This window comes from Seriola lalandi, unplaced genomic scaffold, assembly GCF_002814215.2.
Source record: "Seriola lalandi dorsalis isolate HSWRI2012SDOR001 ecotype SW California unplaced genomic scaffold, Sedor1 jcf7180002054885, whole genome shotgun sequence".
NCBI lineage: Eukaryota > Metazoa > Chordata > Actinopteri > Carangiformes > Carangidae > Seriola > Seriola lalandi.
The window spans coordinates 6,663,530-6,684,766 of NW_019525437.1; the positions used below are offsets into that span (position 1 = coordinate 6,663,530).

General features: G+C 41.1%; 2 protein-coding genes across 7 annotated transcripts in view; one reads left to right on the forward strand and one right to left on the reverse strand.

The window, feature by feature from the left end:
- Positions 1-176: 176 nt before the first annotated feature.
- Positions 177-15,242, forward strand: hps3 (HPS3 biogenesis of lysosomal organelles complex 2 subunit 1). 6 transcript variants are annotated; one of them, XM_023428820.2, is made up of 25 exons: positions 177-279; positions 1,355-1,567; positions 1,690-1,761; positions 2,374-2,467; positions 2,658-2,731; positions 3,282-3,494; positions 3,858-3,927; positions 4,147-4,235; positions 4,593-4,710; positions 4,849-5,002; positions 5,097-5,179; positions 5,493-5,667; positions 5,775-5,856; positions 6,237-6,394; positions 6,631-6,732; positions 8,967-9,075; positions 9,210-9,472; positions 9,995-10,172; positions 10,495-10,728; positions 11,509-11,706; positions 11,877-12,080; positions 12,319-12,423; positions 13,653-13,859; positions 14,016-14,103; positions 14,822-15,242. In XM_023428820.2, exons 2-25 carry the CDS (start codon positions 1,517-1,519, stop codon positions 14,947-14,949), a joined length of 3,249 nt encoding a protein of 1,082 aa, XP_023284588.1. In that variant the 5' UTR covers positions 177-279; positions 1,355-1,516; the 3' UTR covers positions 14,950-15,242. The 6 variants fall into 6 exon arrangements, with proteins under 6 accessions (XP_023284588.1, XP_023284591.1, XP_023284590.1 ...); XM_023428823.2 differs by having other exon boundaries at positions 4,852-5,002; XM_023428822.2 differs by having other exon boundaries at positions 3,861-3,927.
- Positions 15,243-18,340: 3,098 nt separating this feature from the next.
- The window catches only part of LOC111671669 (uncharacterized), a 4,151-nt gene continuing 1,254 nt past the window's right edge, over positions 18,341-21,237 (reverse strand). The window contains exons 2-6 of the mRNA XM_087180003.1: positions 20,193-21,220; positions 19,789-20,015; positions 19,374-19,623; positions 18,706-19,139; positions 18,341-18,347 (exon numbers count right to left, since the gene is read on the reverse strand). Coding sequence (XP_087036129.1) covers positions 18,341-18,347; positions 18,706-19,139; positions 19,374-19,623; positions 19,789-20,015; positions 20,193-21,220 — 1,946 coding nt within the window. The remainder of the gene's footprint in view (positions 18,348-18,705; positions 19,140-19,373; positions 19,624-19,788; positions 20,016-20,192; positions 21,221-21,237) is intronic.

Sequence of the window (21,237 nt, forward strand, 5' to 3'; positions counted from 1 at the left end):
TAATTACAAAACCACAACATAATATGGTGAAACAAATGCCTAAAAAGACAGGAAAATGAAAATCATAACAGAGGTAGATCCGCCCTTTAGTTCATAACAGCTCGACAGCCAATGGGAACGTGAGACGCGATAGGAGCAGGTACGGGAGCCAATGAAAATTAACGGGAGGCGGGCGCTCTGTTGTTGTGGTGGTTTACTTCCTGTGTTGCAACGTGAAATCAATAAAACGCAGAGGATAATACAGAAGTAGGAAGGGAGGAGAAGCCGACAGTAAAGAAGGTAATTCACTAATAATCGATCCTTCATTTTGTGTAAAAACTGTGACGCTTCATCAATAATAAGAATGTGAATAAACCGACGATCAACTATGCTAATCTGAGTTGAATTGAAACACTCGGGGCTGCTGCTGCTGCTGCTGCTCACAAGACTGCGACATGTGATATCGATTAGAGAAACTCACCCTGTTTCAGCTCCTGATGGACGGCAAGAGATACAGAGGAAGCTTAACTCAACCTTAAAGTTAGTTGTTGGTCTCGTTTTTACCATTTCTTGCTAATGTTTTGCTCTGTTGGCTCCCTAACATCTTATTTTGACACTTTCACCTTGTTAGATTGGTTTTTAAACTGTCAGAACTTTTGTCAGGTAAAGATAAAATTGGGTAAATTTAGATGTCGACAATGTGAGGATAGGCGCTTTCAGAGGAGACTGAGCTGTACACAAGAAAGTTTTGAATGATGATTTAGTTCCCAAAACTCAGTCATATATAAAGCAACCATGAAGATGAATAAAAACAACAGTAAAAATGCAGCCAGTTCTAGTTTTATGTTTTTTATTTGAACTACTTAATGCCAAATAAACAGAAATGTTTTAAACTTTGTGGATTATCAAAAGTATAGCCATTGTTTCTAGAAAGATGTGTTGATTCATTTTAAACTTTAAATACCCCAAACTAAACTCCATCATTGCCCACTGCACTGGGCATGTGAAATTCTTGTAAATGTCTATAAATGACACATTCCTGTCTGTGAATTCCTTATGTGAAATGCTGTTTCACATGTGATAAGCAACATTACATTTTAGGAATTTATAGTGGTTTGCATGTGATATTAGATGTTAGATGGATATTTTCAATTGGAATGTCTGAAGTTCCAAATGTGAAATATCTGAAAATCGCACATGTGCTTGAATATGAAATTTTCACATGATAATATCCTTAATCCTAAATCATTTCTTTTCTCGTACCATAATGAGAGATCTATAAAATGTCCAACTCTAATAAGAGTCTATTGTTGATATGGTAGATTGCACCGGACTAAACTAAAATGCCTTCAAAACTTTTTTTATTTTTTTGCAGGCATGGATGAAGCCTCCACGAAGGACACATAGAACAGAGGAGGAGTTCATGGATTTCTCCGTATCCTAGCACCATCAAAGGAAGAGAAAGCCGCATTCAGAGGCTAATAAACATTTCCACCGTCTACTGAATTGGCTGAGCTCTCCAAGAAACAGACCAAACATGGTGCACGTGTACAACTGCCATCCATTCGCCTCACAGCAGATAGTGCAGGTCAGTGGAAACTCATTAATACTGAATCCACTCATACCTGTGTTTTTTTTTTGTTGTTGTAGATTTTTTATGTGTGTATAATTTTGCAGTAGTCTTATCTACTGTCCCTCTCTGTGGCTCAGGTGGAGCAGGAGCCTGGACTGGTCTGTTGTGGAGGTGGAGCTCTGTTCGTGGTTGCTACTGGAGGATGCAAGGTGACCTTAAACTATGCATATACTTTTGCCAATATCTGTTTTCTTTCTGTAATTTATCAGAAAATAACTTGTTTCCAGTTGTCTGCATGCACGTTATTCCAGTAATTACACTGTATTATTGTTGTCTTACTAGATGCTATACCTACCTCCAAATGGATACACAGACTAAACAGAAGCAAGAGGCATATTAGGAAATGACTGATGCAGATGTTTTCAGTGTAATATCTATACTTTGAGTCCAAAATCAATGACAATGTGTTGATATTGAATAACTTCAAATTTGGGTTTTTCCAAAGCTGTGTATTTCCACTATAATTTAGAAGTCTCCACTAAGTCACAGACATGGGAAGTTTTTTCATTAACACAGAGAGACACACCTGTACCTTCAGCGGTGTAGAAATAATGATATAGTACCTCAAACCAATAAATGCATATCTAGTAGTTAATAATTAGAAAAGAGGTGGTAAGCCCTAACATGTATATCAGAGTAAATGTCTGCACATTGTGGGAATATTCATGAATGGCAGCGTTGATCATCTTAAATCTTATAGAAGGGACCATTTTGAAATGAAAAGCTTCTGCAGGTCACTGACTGTGTTGTACTGAACCAAGGTGGAAGCGTACAGTGTGGAGCAGGAGGGCTGCCCTCTCATCTGCCGCTTTGCCACCATGGGCACTGTGAGGAGCATCCAGCACAGCAAGATAGGTAACCACAGTTCCTCCTCTGCCTTTGTCACAAGTATCCCCATTCTCCCGTAGCAGCTTCTTTGTTTCCCATGTTTTATATTCAAGCGATGCAGCCGACGGCAGCAGTGATTTCAGTGTGAGTGTGAGGGAAAACATTTTAACATCCTGGCTTTTGCTTTGCTGCCTCCTCTCTCCTCCCTCACATCCAGGAGACTACCTGGTGACCATTGAGGAGAAGAACAGCGCCACCTACCTGCGAGCCTACACCAACTGGCGATACCAGGTAAACATTGACCAGCTGAGCTTTCTCACAAATACTTTATATCACAGTGCTGTGAAACAGAAGCACACACCATTGTACTTTTAACTAAACTAAAAAACTGTTTCTCTCTGAGGGAAAAAGCGTGGAATCACAGACACTCTGTTGTGGCTTTAACATTAAACCTGGTTTGGCTTGGTCTTGGTGCACTGATGTGTGTGGCAATAGGCACAGAGAAAGATGAGTTGAGATGGATTTCAAACCCTTTTAAAAGCAGTTTAATTCCATTCATTCCACCATTTTCAATATAATTTATTTCCAACCATTAAGGGGTGTACAGGCAGCTCTTGCCTATGTTAATGTTAAAGTACACGAGCAAACTAAGAATTACCCTGAGATGATGAAGGAAAAAACTTCTCCCTATCAAGAGAATATAGATCTGTTTGCCTCCATCTGTAGATGGAAGCTTTCTAGTTAATTTTCCATCTGTATATCTCCTGCAGTATAATCCCACCTCCTCTGTCATCTTTATTCCTCGTGTATTTATGTGTTTATTTCCTGTCTCTCCACTCAGGCTGAGGAGAAAGCCCGTGTTGGTGTGCGTTTGTTGGGCCACCTGCTGCGTGGGGCATCTGTGCGGGGCGGAGTGCAGATGGAGATCATAGAGATCCCTCTGTCAGAGCGCCCCGTTGCCATGGCGTGTTGCTCTGTAACAGGAGACCTGCTGGTCGGCTGTGAGAACACTCTGGTTCTGTTCACGTTGAGGAGACAGAACCAGCAGAACCTGGTACGAATCCGGCTGCTCATGTAGGAGTTCAACTCCTCTGTGGGTGTCATTGTAAATTATCTTCATTTAAAGACATAATGAAACGGCATATTTACTTCTTTGACTTCTGTTACAGGTTGAGGTCACCATTACAGATTCACAGTTTTTGATGTGAAGTTTTCCAAGACATTAAAGTGCCAATATTTTCTACTAATATCTTTCAGGCCTCAAAAACTATTAAAATATCATTTTTTTTTGTTTTTTTTTCATAATTTAAGCATGTTTTTGTCACTGTATTTTATCTACTCTAATCAACATAAGTGGACTTTTTGATACAATCAGTGTTTTATTAGCAATTTTTTTCTTTTTCTGGAAAAAAAACAGCAGAGTCAGAGTCAACAGAACCTTCAGAGCCCCTGGCCGAACGCTCAGCAGCCCTCCAGTCACAGTCAAGGTAACTTAAGACATATGTAACTGTGATTCATTCAAGAGTCATTTTGTTCTAGATCTTGTATGTAGTCCTTACAAACCAGAATAGAGTTTTTTCTACCACCCCAAAAGAAGAAATGAAAAATAAATCCCCAATGGAGAAAGATGCACAATTAGCCAACTCTTCTACAGTTTCCTCCTCGGACTGAGACTGATCCAACCTCTCCTTGTTTTCTGCTCGTAGGTCAGACCTCAAGTTCAATTCAGTTTTTTCCCGCTCTGGATTTTGAACGCTCGGTCATCGTGCACGTTCCAAAAATTACACCTAAACAGGTACTTTTACTCTTTTCAATTTATGCTTCAGTATTCTTATTTTTTGTGGTGTTATGTCATAGTTCAGTTTTTTTATCTGCTACACAAACATAACAGTGAATACACACACACACACGCACACACACACACACACACACACACACACACACACATACTTAGCACTTACTTACAAGCACTCTCATAAATTGTAAGTGTGACATCTGCCTGGAACAAATCATTGGCATCGTAAATAATTCTTGATCATTTCACAAACAGAAGACTCGCATTTGCTTTTGTTTTGCTATTTTTAAGTCATGTTCCAACTACTAAAACAGACAGTTTGTTTCAGTCTGTGTTACTTTAACACCTCCCCTCAAGGTGGCGCTGTGTGTAGGATATGTAGCAGTGCAGGCAGAGCTGGAGGTGCTAGTGCTGAAACTGGAAACACCCTCTGAATCTAAAACCCTGGACGAATCATCGGATACAAGTAAAAGTGGTAATAACACAACTTCATCAGTGTTTGCTTCCCTCTTTAATGCCTGTTTTTTTATACTTATTTTTAGTCTATAGGATGTAGAAAAGGGCCACTTGAGACAATCATTTGTAATTTGTGTGTGTGTATTTGTTTGTGCAGCAGATCATCTCGAAGACCAGACTGACTTTCTGCTCATTCCGAAGCACCAGGAGTTGCTCGGTGATCGAGCTAAAGACTGTGACATCCCTGTCAGCATTGAAAAGACCGGGCTGGAGGACAAAGGACAATACACCCTGTCATATGTTCTTTTCAGGTGTGTCTGTGTATTTTTGAGTTTAACCTTTAGATCTTCTGCCGGTCGAGGTATGGGATGAGTATATTTAACCTGTTTCATTTCCCTCCTGCAGGCGCTTTACTCCAGAGTTCTTCCAGGGCTGCAGTGTGGAGGAGACACAACTTCACTCTCTGCAGCTCTACCCGCTTTTCACCAGTAAGTACAACATGTGAGACATGGGCAGATGGATCATTATCAGTGCTGACTCCCTGGTTACATTGAGTTGCTATAGATAAGTTTTACCATATTTAGACAAGACAGAATTATTAATGCCTCCTTTGATTTTCTTTTAAATCTTTGGTGTTCCACAGTTGTACACCTCTATATTTAATTGAACACTGTCCCCTGTTGGTGTGATAGAGGGAGATGCAGATGGTTTGATTGTCTCGTTGGATAAGAGTGTGTGTAGGAATCATTATGTATGTGTTTTGTGCGAGCATGCATGACTTCTCTGTGTGCCTCTCTCCAGGTAGCCAGTCAGTGTCCACGGACAGACCGGCGTGCGTGTTCTGCTTCTTCTCCCTCCCCACCGCCGGCTACCTGTACAGCCTGAGAGGCGGAGTGGAGCTGCTCTCAGCCTATCAATATCCAGAGAAGGTCCTGGAGGCGGTGCTAACAGACCACCTGTTGCACGTCATAACAAAGTACGTCCTCGGTCTGATTTGATACGGAAATTCCTTATTACCACAGTGTGAACATTTATATGCGGAAAATGAGTAAGTGTATTTTGATATCTGTGCGCGCCTGGTAGGAGTGCGTTGCAGTGTTTCACAGTGCGCTGTGCAGCAGTGGCAGCCAGGATTGAAGACCCCTACATCGATACCACCATGAAGGTGTGAGCATAAACTTTTTTTTTTTTTTTTAAATGCATTGTTTTCAGTCTGATACTTCACCAGCACCAAACAGCAGACATGCAGAGTTAGGAGATAGGTGGTGAAGAAAGTGGAAAAGTCAGAAATGTTTCTCAGGAACTGGCAGATGATGCTCAGTGTAAAAAGTAGACTATTGTTTACTAACACTGAGGGTGATCACATGTAAGGCTGTGGACTCGTCAGCTTGTTATGAAGATCTTCTGCACTCTTGTGGGCAGACAGTTGGTCGATACAGCTTGATTCCTGCTGCGATCAAAAGCACTAGTACTGTTGTATGATGCGTGTTCTTAAAATAATCATGTTCTGTATGTGTGTTTGTGCATTTTTGTCTGTGTGTGAAGGCCTGTCCGCCCAGCACCCTCGAGGTGTGTGCGCTCAGGATGCAGCTGTTCATCGGTCTGCGCTCAGTGTGCGTCTACGGCCGCCATGTTGTCCTGCTGTCCACCGCCGACACAGAGACACCAGAGGAGACAGAACGCAGCACACAGCGCAGGGGCCTGTAAGTTACGTGCGCACACACACATACTTTAGCACGCACTTTACATGACAACACACACATGACTATGATATTGTATCAGTCAAAAACCTTTCAGATTCATCTTCAGATACCTCCTTGCAGGCACCGGAAGATTTTAAAGAGGGACTTGTCAGCACTTGGTGATGTGTGTGTGCAGACGTACGTGCATTTATAAAAACCTGTTTACTGTGTGTGTGTGTGTGTGTTGTGTATTTTAGCGAGTTGAAAGAACACACCATGCTGACTGGTATTTTCCTGGCGGTGGGAATCGATCCCGCAACCACGCCGGCTCTGGAGAGCTTTCTGTCACGCCCCTTCCTGTAAGACAAACCCAAACCCCGCCCCCCTCAGTGTCTGTTGTCACATTCAGGCCAAGCAGCAACGCCAGGACACCCTAAAAATACCTACGTGAGGCGACGATTATTAACCGAATCCTTAGATTAGGTTTCACCTTTGATGTCACAGAACAAAAAGATTTTTCTTTCAGCTTCCAGTGAAGCAGCATTTGCATTTGCCAGTGAAACCAGTATGGCTGGCTGTGATCCAACAGTGGTAATTAGCCTGAACTGGAATATCAGTGAGGAAAGTTTCCCCGTATGACGAATCCCCTCTGAAGAAAAATGGATATAAGATCAACATTTCTCTTTCTATCTTTTAGCCTTCACTTAAGACCGTCAGTCTAACCCTTTTTTTTCTTTTTTGGAGGCATAAAGTACTACTCTGTTTTTAAAAAATGAGGATGTAAAGCCATCAGGTATTTGCCATGTGAGCTGCTTCCTTTCAGCATAAATACTAAAATACTCATTAAATTAAAAAAGAAATTCAAGTTTTCACCCTTTCATACCTTAGTTCTGGAGGTTAACTGTAGATTTGCAATGGTTCTCTGCACATGACCGACAGTGTGACGTAACTGAAGCATATAAGGAATGACAAACTAAATAAAGTGTCCGTCTTGTTTTTTGATGACAGCTGCTAGCTGGCATTTTTTTTTACATTGAATAGAAAAATTAATGCTGACACACCCATAAAAGTTAAGACTTTACCTTTTCAGAAGCTAAGAAACCATATTGCAACATACTAAAGCCACAAAACGGCCATTGATTGTTTTTTTCTGTTTGAGTTTAATGTTGATCCAGATTTCTTTGTGACTTTGCAGCTTGGTCTAAAAGTGACAACATTTCCTGTTTTAGTCCCTAAACGTAGCCAACCATAACCACCCTAACTGCCCTCAGTGTGTGTGACTTTTTGCTCACAAACTAATCCTGTGTGGACTGAAATAAAAATATTTCAGTCAGTTAACTTAATAATCCAGCTTTACGAGACAGGTTCCCGGTCTCTTGCAAGCCATGTACACACACCGATATTTGTTTTGTTTTGTTTTTTTTTATGTTCTTAATAAAAATTAAAATAAATGATGTGTAAATTTATAATTGCATTTTGGGATTCAAATATTAGTGGTTTCTCCACGTATGACTACTGCCAGAAATTGCAGGGAAACAGCAGCACCTACTTTAGCGCAGGGCTTTGATGTTATCCGTGAACCCTTCACCAGGCAGTTAGGGACATAAGGACCCACACTGCCAAATATAAGCGCAAGTCTTTGACAGGTGATGTATGACCTCCAAAATGTCCAGATCTGGTTTCGCTCTTCCCCCTTTGCATGTTCCATGATTTGATTGTAAACTTGCTCTGACACACTTGACAGCAAGTTTAATGATGGCAACTAAATGCAGCCATCATCTCCATGATGGTTATCGCTCATAACGGATCTGTGTGTGTGTGTGTGGGGGGGGCTATATTGCAACATATGTTTGTTTATATAAAAAAAAAAATACCATATGTTTGAGGCCACATGCTGAATTTAAGAAGCTGCCAAAACACAAACACACACGCTACACAGACTATTCATTGTCCAGGGACCATCACATTATCCACATTAACCTGTTCACTAACAGCTCACTAACTGTTTGGTCATGTAAAATGTAGTAGTATTATGCAGTTGATGTAGTATCCATGATCACAGTATCACACCCTCCTCTCTGGTGTAGTTCTTTGGCATCTACAAGTTCTTGACACGTCACAAGGATCACTTGTCAGTTCAGTTCATGGAAAGCCTTTTAATGTGTGTAACATGTTTGTGTACATCTTCAGTTTATCATCAGTGCCCAGTAAAGAAACAGATTCAAAACTCTTTTTACAACAAGAACAAAAAATGGAAAAATGAAGGTAAAGGAAAAGCAGGGACATTTCTGGGAGTTGATAGTAAGACCATTAATTTCCTATAGCTTTAAAGTAACTTTAAATAGGAAATATTTAGGCTGAATCCCAGTTTCTAGACTCCAGACTGGGGCCAAATCAGCGATATGTTGCACCTAACTCATGTTTAAATTTTTACTCGTTGTCCTCTTTGTGTTGACATCAGTGGTGCCAAAATCCACTTTGAACAGTCTGCACATTTTGAGATTGGCTAAACATCTCCTCCGTGGGATTTGATTTGGCTCCTTTCTCAGTTTGACTGTACTTCTGTTTACCTCTCTGTGTTCACTGACCTCAGGACCAGGAAGTGGACAATATCCTCGCCCAAAGAAACCAGTGCAGCAGGACATGGATGGAACCTGTATGTGGTCGACACCGTCACCCCCCTCACCCTCTACCAAGAGATGGTAACTCAGATGTGATCACTTTATTATTTTAGATTCAGACAGATTTTTGAGCTCTGTCAGTGTTTGTGTCTGAATGTGTGACTTTGTATGTGTTTATGAGTCTGTACAATCACCTGTGTGTCTCTGTGTGTCAGGTTGAATACAGTCGGCACTACGCAGAGACCAACCCACAGGCCCAAAGCCTTCGACACCTCCTCAGTGAAGCTCACCTCCTCCTCCGCGCCGCCTTACTCCAAACATCAGAGCAGCAACAGAAGAGTGAGGGCGACGCCGCGGCGTCTCTGCAGGGAGACGCAGACAGACAGACTGAGAGACAGACAGCTGCGCAGACAGACAGACAGGAGCTGGAGGAGGCCCTCAGGCAGAACTGTGCACAGCTAGGAGACTGTTTCAGCAGGTAAATTAACTTAATTAGATTTTTTTGAACTGTGTAAATCGAAATGAATGAAATTGTCTCCTTTTGGAAACATTTTAATGAAACGGAACACAACTGGGTTGTATTTGAGTAGGAAAACCAGGAATTAAATTAAATTAACAGTAAAGTGTTGGACTGTTTTTACTCTTAAACATCTGTATAAAACAAAGAACTGACTCATAACATACCTACACGCATGCCTATACTACAAAACACACTTAAATTAATTTAGTTTCCATCAAACCCCTAGAATTAAATTACCTGGTTTTCCTCTCTTAATCATCAATGTAAGAACAGACTGATGAACATATTGGCAGCAATTAGAGCTTCATTCTTAGTCTACATTTCAGTTTTAATAATTTTATCCCTTAAAGTTCTTCATTCCTTCACATTAATCTTAATATATGTTTATTGCCGTTTTAAGATTTGCTTTCACTTCTCATTAATCCTTATGTATTTTGTGTCAGCTTTTAGCACTAATTCTTTTCTCTTCCCTCCTATAAGGGCTAGCCAGAAGGACTGCCACCTGGCTTTACCATACTACAGGATGTCAGGTCTGTCAGTCACAGAGGTCATGGTCAGGAACCGCCCACATCCCACCAGCCCTCACTTCTATGGCCCTGGCTTCCTGTTTTACCTGAAACATTATCTGTTAGAGGAAATGGAGCAGAGCCTCAGTCAGGTACATGCTGGATGAATAAAAGCGCTATGCTGTGTCAGTCTGAGGCTGAATAAACTATAGATGCTAACAACTTTAGAATGTCTTGTCTTAACTTGGAATATAAAGTAAAGTAAATGTGGTAAAGTAATTGATTAATGGTGTATGAAGTGTAGGAATCAACATAAACTGCATCATTTCATCATTATCAGCAAACGTAGAGTAGAAAAAAATATGAATTACATAACTATTTGTACATCAGTAGTTTTCTTTGTTTTACAGCTGTGAACTGAAACAATTAGTGAAACTAAAAAAAACAAAAAACAACTTCATTCCCTCTCTACAGGAATCAGCTGATGAGGTCATAGACATTTTCAGCCGATCAGATCCCTCAGAGCTCATCAGCGTATGTGCCAGCCCGTCCATGATAAACATCAGTCCTGCCCGCACTCTGCAAATTTTACAACATCTGGAGGACACATCTGGCGTGTCGGTCCCACTGACAATCACCATGGCAAACATGATGCTGCGTTTAGACGACCTGCCACAGTTCACACAGTTACTGTACAGACATGCTGAGGTTAGTGGGGACAGAGGACGTGGAGTGTGTTTGTTAATGGGTACTGTCAAGTGAAGAAGAAACTGATATCTGTTCTTCTTTCTTTAACAGCACATAGGTGTCTTTCAGTAACAAGGATATTAGAGCACATTAACATTCACTGACTTCTAGCTACAACGGCTGTACATTATTCTACCTGTCAAAAGTATGAGTTCAGCTACTGATGACTACTTTTTATTATTTAAGCTTTCTTAGAGACATTTAATGAGCCAATATAATAAATTATATAAAAGTCAACTGTTTTAATTTTTAAATGCAAGTAGAAGGAAGGTGTTTGACAGGTGTTCATGTCCCACCAGAGTGGTGCTTTCTGTGTAAAAATGTTACTGATGTTTCCATTAGATAATTATTGAATATAGTACTTTAGACCAGGGTTTCTCAAAGTGGGTGCCGTGGCACCGTTTAGACGAAGAGCATGATACAAATTGGTGAGGAGATTTTGATGCCTTGCAGTTTGCATCAAATCACATTGGGATGATTACTGAACCCCAGTGGTGGATATTACACAGCCCAATCTAGATACTATTATACATTTGCTATTTTTATTGATTTTGTGCTTTTTCATTAAAAGATAAAACAGTCATAGAAAATAAGTAAATATTTGTGAACATGAGAGTAAGAAACCAGAGCAGTAAAGAGACATTTAAGATGGTAAAGTTGGTTTTCTTGTTTCGTGTGTGTGTGTGTGTGTGTGTGTGTGTGTGTGTGTGTGTGTGTGTGTGTGTGTGTGTGTGTGTTCAGATGCTGCTGGTGTACGGTTTCATCCAGGAGCCGCGGCTGCTGCTTCATGCTGGATGTGGAGGCCAGCACACACACATCCGTCCCACAGCGTTGAGTCACCAGCTTACAAAGTCCCATCCGGGACTGCTGGTGGCTGGCATGGTGGCTCTACATGAGAACAACAAAGTTCAACTGGAACAGGCTGATCACATATTCAAGGTGTGTGTATGTCATTAGTAATTTCAGCCCACTGATTCGTCACATTGACTTGGAAAGTTAAGCAGCAAAAGAATAGCTTGCAAGATCTGTTTTTGGCCCATTTTAATTAATTGTACATGAAAGAATAGAAATGGAAACATAAGTGTATGTGTGTGTATGTGTGTGTCTAGGAGCTGGGCTGTGAGAACTGCTTACAGGTGGATTTCTGGGAGGCGACACTGATGGCCTCCTCACACGAAGCTGTCATCCAGGAGCTTCTGTTCAGACTGACCTCTGTCTACATCGATCGACTGACGTTCACGACCTCAGATGCACACCCCAGCCTCGCTCACACATCTTCAAGACGCAGGTCACTGAAGAGCGCTGACGATCTGGTACAGTCATCTTTGTTTGTCAGATATTTGGTTATCTGTGTTTTCTTTGGCTGTAACAACTTGTACATCTCATCTCTCACATTTATAAAATACTATATTTCATGATCTCATGTGAAAGCCAAAACAAACTGTATTGAAATTGAAGGTATTGACATTGGTTGTTTTTCTCTAGCTGATTTTTTGTAGGTATTATTTTTGCATGGTATACGATTCTGAAATCAGTTCATTTGTGTTTCAGATCAACTCGTGCTCCCATTACGGTGCTCTGTACCCGTGGCTCACTGTTCTCAGTCCAGCTCACACTACCAGCTTCCAACACCAGGAGTCGTTACACAAACTGCAGGTAATTTGTCTATGAACAAAGCAGGTGCTTCTGTTTCTGGGTGTTGAAGTAGTTAAATAAGACTTAAAGGAATTATATGAATCATTAAAATGATAAGATTTTGATGGAAATGCAGGACAACACCCAAACACTCCTTTAGGCACATTTTAGGCTGATACACACATATACAATACAACTATACAGCTACACTTAACTGTATGAAAACTATATAGCTAAAACTGCATACATGTACTTAATAAACAGTTCACGTATGTATAAAAAAAAAAAAGAAAGTGTGCTTAATTGAGCTGACTAGCAGTGAGAGCTGTTTTGGTAAACAGTGACCACTGTGACAACATAATGCTAAATGCTAAAGTGTAGTGTAACAGCATGTCCTCCGCATTTTTACCAGCCGCAACAGCAGGACTGCTATTGTTTTGAGTCTGGGTGTGTGTGTGTCGTCATGGCAAAATGTGGTCCTGGACACACCTACTGTAGAGGGAGCTACCATTTGTTTTGGGGACTTGTGCAGTTTAAAATGTATAGAATTAGGTTACACATAGCATTTTTAGTACTAGATATCTGTATTTTTTGTACTTATTATCTTTAAATTTGACAATTATCAAGCCAAGAAAACTGAAGATTGTAACTTCTGAGGGGTCTCTCAAAACAATAACAAAAGATGGCATTGAGTGACATCATGAAATAGCGTGGGATCATGGGAGTTGTCTTCAAAACCATTGCTGTCAGCATCTCCCAGTTTGGATTCCTTCAGTGTCAGTCGTTCAGGAGGTTTTTACCGGGGGCCGAATTATCCACAGAGGTCTCCTCCTCTCCCAAAAAAACAGACCCAATGATTATAACCGTTAAAAACACTGAATAAAGCAGTTTCACATTAAAAGTCAGTGTTTTGCCGACATTATACGGCAGACAGAGATGTCAGGGAAGGGCTGGGAGCTGAGAATACTCCTAACCTTTGTTTCGATTGTTGCTCTGATAACTTCTGAATCAAACGTTCATCAGGTTTTTACTGGTAGCTGAAGTATATGAAGAGGTGTCCTCCTCTCCATAACAAATGGTCCAGGGGATTTAAACCAATAGAAGCACAGAATGAAGCAGTTTTACAAATCAATGATTTACCGACGCAGTTCAGCAGACAGGACGTCTCTGAGGGACTGGGAGCTGAGCTCTCCGATATCTTCAGATCCAGATGTCCGATGACTGACTAAAAAATCTTTTTGTCTCTTCAGTCTCTCCTGTGTGGTCCTTCCTTGTCTGTTGGTTCAGTCCTGCCTCTGCTGGAGCGTCTGTCAGAGGAAACCTTATGGGGCTTCAGCCTGCACCTCCTCTGCGACACCAGAAGGGGACAGTACGGCAGCAGCATTGAGAAGTTGCTGGACAGATGTCCTCAGGCCATCATAGCCTACGCCAATCACCAGCTACAAGACAAAAACACGGTCTCTACTCAGCTGCAGGCTAATCTGTCTTTCTTTAAACTCACTCACTCTCATACACTCTGTATCGAGACTGTATTTTGATTTATTTTTGACTTTATACCCAGTTTCTCTCAGAGTATCATCCTGTCTGACTGTGTCCATGTCTGATCTTTACAGGCATTATGGTGGCAGAAGCTGCTCCCAGAGCTTTGTAATCGAGCGAGATCTGACACAAACAACAGCATTCTACTGGCTGCTCTCAAAGGTAGAGGCTTTTCCCAGAGTACGGACAGTGAAAGTTTTGTCGAAGGGTATATGTTATGGCTGCTCTTGTATTCCAACAAAGTCAAAAATGATTCAAAAAAGTTCAAAATAAAAGAACAGTCTGTGAGGAGGAGGGCTACGACTCACTAAAACAAAATAAGCACGCACGGAGATGGCTTCAACTAAAAACTTGGTTTTTACTCCTATAAACAAAAAACGATCTCCGGTTGACTTTCGGTATATAAACAAATGAATAAATAAAAAGGAAAAGAAACTTAGGTTGACTTATAGTTTAGAGTCTTTATTGTTATTGTTAACGTATTTAGCGGTCGAAAAACTATCATTTCCTCCCATGCCTCACTCAATCCAACAGGCAAAAAGACACAAAGAAGCCAGCTGTGGTCCCCCTGTAATCACGGGCGACGAGGAGGAGGATCCTAATCAACAATACATTACAATAATAATAATAAATATTAATTCTTTCTTAATTCCTTTTCTTATTTTACCCATAGAAATTAATTTTCAACTTAATTTACAAATAATCCAAAAACAATTATTATGTTAAACAAATATTTAAAATAAGTCAATGGGCTCCGACAGTATATCATATTCCCCTGAGTTGTTGATTTGACTGTACTGACCCTCTCACTTGACAACATAACTATCTGCTTTACCTGCTTTACTGCCTGGTTTAATGTGGCTGGTTTCCATGTCAACAGAGACACTGGTGGTGGTCGCCATGGAAACGAGCCCCGCAGAATTCCTGGAGCTTATACCTGACGATGGCACGGCTGCGTACTTCCTGCCTCACCTGCTGACGTGTAGCCAGAGACACCTGCTCATCTGAGACACACACACACATACACACATATGCACACATACAAGACAAATATGTCACGACTTCCTGAATGACATGTTTGCTGACTGTTGGCTGATGAACTGCTGCATCGGACCCTGGACAGTCGTTGCTGAGGATGATTCAACCAGGCAACACTAAAAACATCATCCTGGCTCTATCATTTCTACACCAGCACCCTTTTGGTTGTTTGACCTCAGACAATCATGTATTTTTTTTTTGTTGTTGTTAGGGTTAGGGTTAGTTGTTATTGTTTTTAAAATATATTAAAAAAATTAAAAGAATCTGTCTGTTTCTGTTTCATTTCAACAATATTGGAATCCAAAGTCTGTTGCTCCTGTTGCGTTTTGGCCCTTATAAGATTCACAACATTTTTTCATTTTAATTTTCATCCGAAACCACTGTACACATCATTACAGTTACACTTAGTTACATTCTTTTGCAAAAACAAAAACTTTAATAATGCCCTTGCAATATAGGAAATCACATCTCGACAGCATGACAGTATAAAAGTGGCATAGTTAGCAAGAAGTCAAGATAACTACACACAGTCAACACAGTTATCACTGACGATAAAACCACAACAAAACCACAACCACCAAACCTTTTGACAAGACAGGTCAACAGACAAATGACTACAGGACGCTGCACAGGATGTAGGAAACCACCTGTAAACTTACATTCAGCATGAGACTTAGTGATGTGACACAGAAATCTCAGCTGTGACAAGAAGGTGAGACATCTCAACTTTGAGACACTCTGGCTACTTTGTTATGATAAAGTATGTTCACTAAATACTGTACTTAAACCTACATTAAATCATATTGGGGGCAACACAGCACAGTAAACTCAAGACTGACATCACCTTATAAAGTTGATACTGTATTGGCTATTTACATATACAGCAGACATGGAGCAATATTAGCATTCATTTTAAGATGTTTGCGTCACCTGATGAATGAAAGTCCTTTCAGCTCTGATTTTGGTATCCACTAACTCCTGAGAAAAACATCTGTGTCTCTAGCCCCTAATTACTCCTCTAGTCTCCAGCTAGTTTCTGTGTCCATCTGTTATTGGGTATGGAGAAGGTAGTGTACAGGGGGTTTATCAGAGCTTTGTCACTGTCATAATGTTGCATGCCACATTAGGTAAAGAGTACAGATTTTTTTTTAAATGGTAATAATGTGCTACTCGACATTGAAGTGGAATTTATGACTAAAAATTGTGGTTTTTTAGAAGCACTTATGTGAGGACACTCTCAAAACACATCACACACACATCTCAAAATCTTTACTTTCAATTAACTTTTTCAGGAGCACATCCTGCCAAGGGCAGTGGTGGGGGCTGTTGATCTGTTGGCGCCACTGAGCAGAGCCGTGCACGAGGCCCTGGGCTTTACATGTTTCCAGAGAGAGGGCGATGGAGAAGACAGCTGTACAGAAGTGATGACAAGTGTAGCAACTGGAAGCCTTCCTGGTTATCTCATGTCCTGCTGAAGATGACTTTGTGAGAACGTTTCTAAAGTATATTAATAGAAGACAGAAGAAGAAAGCCACACTGCAGTCAGGGGTGAATGAAAGCCTCACCCAGTGTTTGTTTAAAGCTTTATTCATTCAGAGTCACGTGTATAATAGCAACTGTGCACATGCTAATTTCTTTTGTGTCATGGAGACAATAATTTCTTTTGCAAGAGTGGGAGGAAATGATAATTGTGATTGTGACCTTAACAAGGGTTAGGACTTTTGTTTGCTGTAGATGTCGGATCAGATGTGATGAATTTCTTTCACACACTGTATTTGATATATGCAGCGACAGGGAAGTGAAGGTCCCTCACAGTTCAATTCTTCAAAATAAGTTTGTCATTCATGTTTTGTTTTTGTCTTTTAAAAGCTATTCCAACAAACTGTAGATACCAACTCTTCAGTTATGTAACTCAAACATTTACATATTTTCAGACTGCTTTTTTGATATTTAAAAGGGTGGTCTGATTACATATTGAATTTCACATCTTGCATTGCACCCACGCCGATATTTGCAATTTAATATATTGAGCCTTCATACACATTCAAAAGCAAAATTTTCTCTCTATCATTCTTTTTTGTATTTTCAAATTGATTTATAGGAGATTTATTAAAGAACACAGGAAGAACACCACAAATCAGTACTTTAAACAGATATGTCTCTTTATGTATCTTAACACCACATAAAGTAAAAGAAATGCCAATTTTGTCTCACAAATCCAGTGTTAAGTCCAAGCAAAACCGGGAAGTCTGAGGGTTAGGCTATGACAGTGCAGAAATGGACATATAGCCTAAAGTGAAAATGATGTGGCTAAAAGGAAAATGTCACTCTAAATAATACAGGTCTAATACATGTCAGAGGAATAAATAAGATTTTAGCACAAAAATAATCATTTGAAAAAAATATTTCAATCAGTGATTTTGAGAAGAAAGGTTAATCTGCATACAGAATGTCTCCTCCTTTTATAAGGTATTTAGGTGTTGTTTTATAGCACAACACTGTCCAACTAGCAAGCAGTGCTTTTTATATAATCTTTATTGAGCAATTCTTAATGTCACAAGACAAAACAGATTAACTGTATATTCTGCCAGTAACACTCTGACAAAGCTTTCACTTCCCAGATTCGGGGTTACAATAATCATACACTTGACCTAAGGTGCTCACCAAGGTTATTGTTGCCGCCGTTTTGTGTGAAGCTTTTCCAGAATTATTTATAACGAAAGGGAGTAGTGAGCAAGGAACATAGTTTAAAAGTTTCCTGGTTACTAGGCTTGTCCACGTGGGAGCCACTTCTCCGGTTACAAAGCATGGCAATTACTGACTCCTCTTAAACACCGTCTCTTTGACAGATCAGATTTCTTGGTTTGGGCTTCCCATTGTACTGTGCAAACAATTCGACACTTAGTCAAATGTAGAACTCCACAATTCACATTCCTGAGAAATACAGTAAAGAGTGTAGTACTGCAAAATTTAGATTTAATTCGATATAAGAAGGGTTAAAATCCATGTCTCTGTGTTTACTTAAAAAAAACTTTCTTACACCTGAAGGGCAGTCCAGGTACTTCTGGAAATAGCTGTTGTAGATAATGGCAGCACCATGACATTTGATGTGTTGTGCTCAAACAGTCGAAAAACTCAAAAGAAACATCTCTTTCCATATATGATGGGAATGGTTGGGGTGAACTGATGTGCCCCTTCACATTGTGTTAAAACTATACTTCCCCTTATAACCTTGAATTACTTCATTTATACATTTACTTTTAACTGTTTCATTCCACATGAAGCTTCTATGGGGCAACTCTGACCCTTTGAATGTTTCTCACAGTGACTGTGTGGACTGTGCCATTCGGGAGCTGGTCTCTCAAGAACTATATGGAGAGAAAACACAGAGAATAGACATCAGAGGATCTATCTTATTCCCTTTGCCTCACCCTTTTGTATTGTGGGTATGCATTGACAATAATCTTGGCTTAAAAAAATTCACAACACAAAGTTATTTTCTGTTGTACATACCTGTTCAACAAACTTAATGATGGTTCCATTGCTGAGCTCACCAGCAGAGGATAGCTTTATTTGTAGATGTGCCAGTGATGCATGGCCTGCAAGGATTAAAAATACTTTATGTTTACTTTCAATATTTGCATTCGAACCCCTACCATTGTAGTTCATGGCTAGAATAATGTATTTATAATTTTCAATTTTGAAAAAAATCAGAGACTCACTTACCTGGAGTTGTTGTTTCTTGTCCAAGGGTTGTGGTAGTTGGGGTTGAAGTCGTGATGGTTGGGGCAGCAGTTGTAGAAATTGGTATTACAGATGTCATGGTTGGGAAAGCAATTGTGGTAGTTTGTGTGAATTTTGTTGTGGTTGTTGCAGCAGTTGTGGTAGGTGAGGATGCAGTTGTTGTTAAGCCAGGACGTGTGGTAGTTAGTCCTGCAGTTGTCTTTGGGACAGCAATGGTGGTTTGTTCTGCAGTTGTTGTTGATGCATTTGTGGTAGTTAGTGCTGGAGGTGTCATTGAGCCAGCTGTTGTGGTAGTTGGCGCTGCTGTTGTCATTGAGGCGGCACTTGTGATTGGTGGTGTAGTTGTTGAGCCAGTAGCTGTCGTTGAGACAGAAGTTGTGGTAGTTGGTGCTCCAGTTGGTGTTGATCCAGCAGTTCTGTTAGTTGGTCCTGTAGTTGTCGTTGAGCCAGCAATTCTGGTAGGTTGTCCTGTAGTTGTCGTTGAGCCAGCAGTTGTGGTAGTTGGTGCTACAGTTGTTGTTGAGATAGTAGTCATGGTAGTTGGTCCTGCATTTATTGTTGAGCCAGAAGTTGTTGTTGAGCCAGCAGTTGGGATTGTCGGTCCTGTAATTGTCGTTGAGACACCAGTTGTTGTTGAGTCAGCAGTTGACGTTGAGCCAGCAGTTGTGGTAACTGGTCTTGTAGTTGTCGTTGGGCCAGCAGCTGTCACTGAGACAGCTGTATCCGTAGATGGTCCTGCAGTTGTCGTTGAGCCAACAGTTGCAGCAGATGGTCCTGCAGTTGGTGTTGATCCAGCAGTTCTGGTAGTTGGTCCTGTAGTTGTCGTTGTTGTTATTGAGACAGAAGTTGTGTTTGTTGGTGCTCCAGCTGGTGTTGATCCTGAAGTTGTGGTAACTGGTCCTGTAATTGTCATTGAGTCAGCAGTTGTGGCAATTGGTCCTGAAGTCGTTGTTGAGCCAGAAGTTGTTGTTGAGCCAGTAGTTGGGATCGTTGGTCCTGTAGTTGTTGTTGAGTCAGCAGTTCTCATTGAGCTAGCAGCTGTCATTGAGCCAGCTGTTGTTGAACCAACAGTTGCAGTAGTTGGTGCTATATTTGTCGTTGAGCCAGCAGTTGTTGAGCCAACAGTTGTGGTAGATGGTCCTGCAGTTGTTGTTGAGCCAGCAGTTGTCGTAGTTGGTCCCGCAATTGTTGTTGGGCCAGCAGTTGTCGTAGATGGTCCTAAAGTCGTTCTTGAGCCAACAGTTGCAGTAGTTGGTGCTGTAGTTGTTGTTGAGCCAGCAGTTGCCGTTAAGCTAGCAGTTGTTTTTGTTGAGCCAGAAGTTGTTATTGAGCCAGTAGTTGGGATCGTCGGTCCTGTAGTTGTTGTTGAGTCAGCAGTTCTCATTGAGCTAGCAGCTGTCATTAGGACAGCAGTCATGGTAGTTGGTCCTGTAGTTGTTCGTTGAGCCTGTAGTTGTTGTTGAGCCAACAGTTGCCATTAAGCTACCAGTAGTGGTAGTTTGTCCTGCAGTTGTTGTTGAGCTAGGACGTGTGGTAGTTGGTCCTGCAGTTGTCTTTAGGACAGCAATTGTGGTTGGTTCTGCAGTTGTTGTTGATGCATTTGTGGTAGTTAGTGCTGGAGTTGTCATTGAGCCAGCTGTTGTGGTAGTTGGCGCTGCTGTTGTCATTGAGGCAGCACTCGTGATTGGTGGTGTAGTTGTTGAGCCAACAGCTGTCGTTGAGACAGAAGTTGTGGTAGTTGGTGCTCCAGTTGGTGTTGATCCAGCAGTTCTATTAGTTGGTCCTGTAGTTGTCGTTGAGCCAGCAATTCTGGTAGGTTGTCCTGTAGTTGTCGTTGAGCCAGCAGTTGTGGTAGTTGGTGCTACAGTTGTTGTTGAGATAGTAGTCATGGTAGTTGGTCCTGCAGTTATTGTTGAGCCAGAAGTTATTGTTGAGCCAGCAGTTGGGATTGTCGGTCCTGTAATTGTCGTTGAGACACCAGTTGTTGTTGAGTCAGCAGTTGACGTTGAGCCAGCAGCTGTCATTGAGCCAGCAGTTGTTGTTGAACCTGCAGTTGTGGTAACTGGTCTTGTAGTTGTCGTTGGGCCAGCAGCTGTCACTGAGACAGCAGTATCCGTAGATGGTCCTGCAGTTGTCGTTGAGCCAACAGTTGCAGCAGATGGTCCTGCAGTTGGTGTTGATCCAGCAGTTGTAGTAGTTGGTCCTGCAGTTGTTGTTGAGACAGCAGTCGTGGTAAATGGTCCTGCATGTATTGTTGAGCCTACAGTTGTGGTTGTTGGTCCTGTAGGTCTCATTGAACCAGCAGTTGTAATTGAGCCAGCATCTGTCATTGAGCCAACAGTTGTTATTGAGACAGAAGTTGTGGTTATTGGTGCTCCAGTTGGTGTTGATCTAGCAGTTGTGGTAGTTGGTCCTGTAGTTGTTGTTGACTCAGCAGCTGTCATTAAGCCAGCAGTGGAGAAAGTTGACATTAAGGTAGCAGTTGTGTTTGTTGGTGCTCCAGTTGGTGTTGAT

Excerpts from the sequence above, each read along its gene's own strand:
- hps3 (XM_023428820.2), top strand. The coding sequence starts at position 1,517 with ATGGTGCACGTGTACAACTGCCATCCATTCGCCTCACAGCAGATAGTG. Across the intron at positions 5,003-5,096 it reads CTGTCATATGTTCTTTTCAG|GCGCTTTACTCCAGAGTTCT; the intron begins GTGTGTCTGTGT and ends TCCCTCCTGCAG. Across the intron at positions 5,668-5,774 it reads CTGTTGCACGTCATAACAAA|GAGTGCGTTGCAGTGTTTCA; the intron begins GTACGTCCTCGG and ends CGCGCCTGGTAG.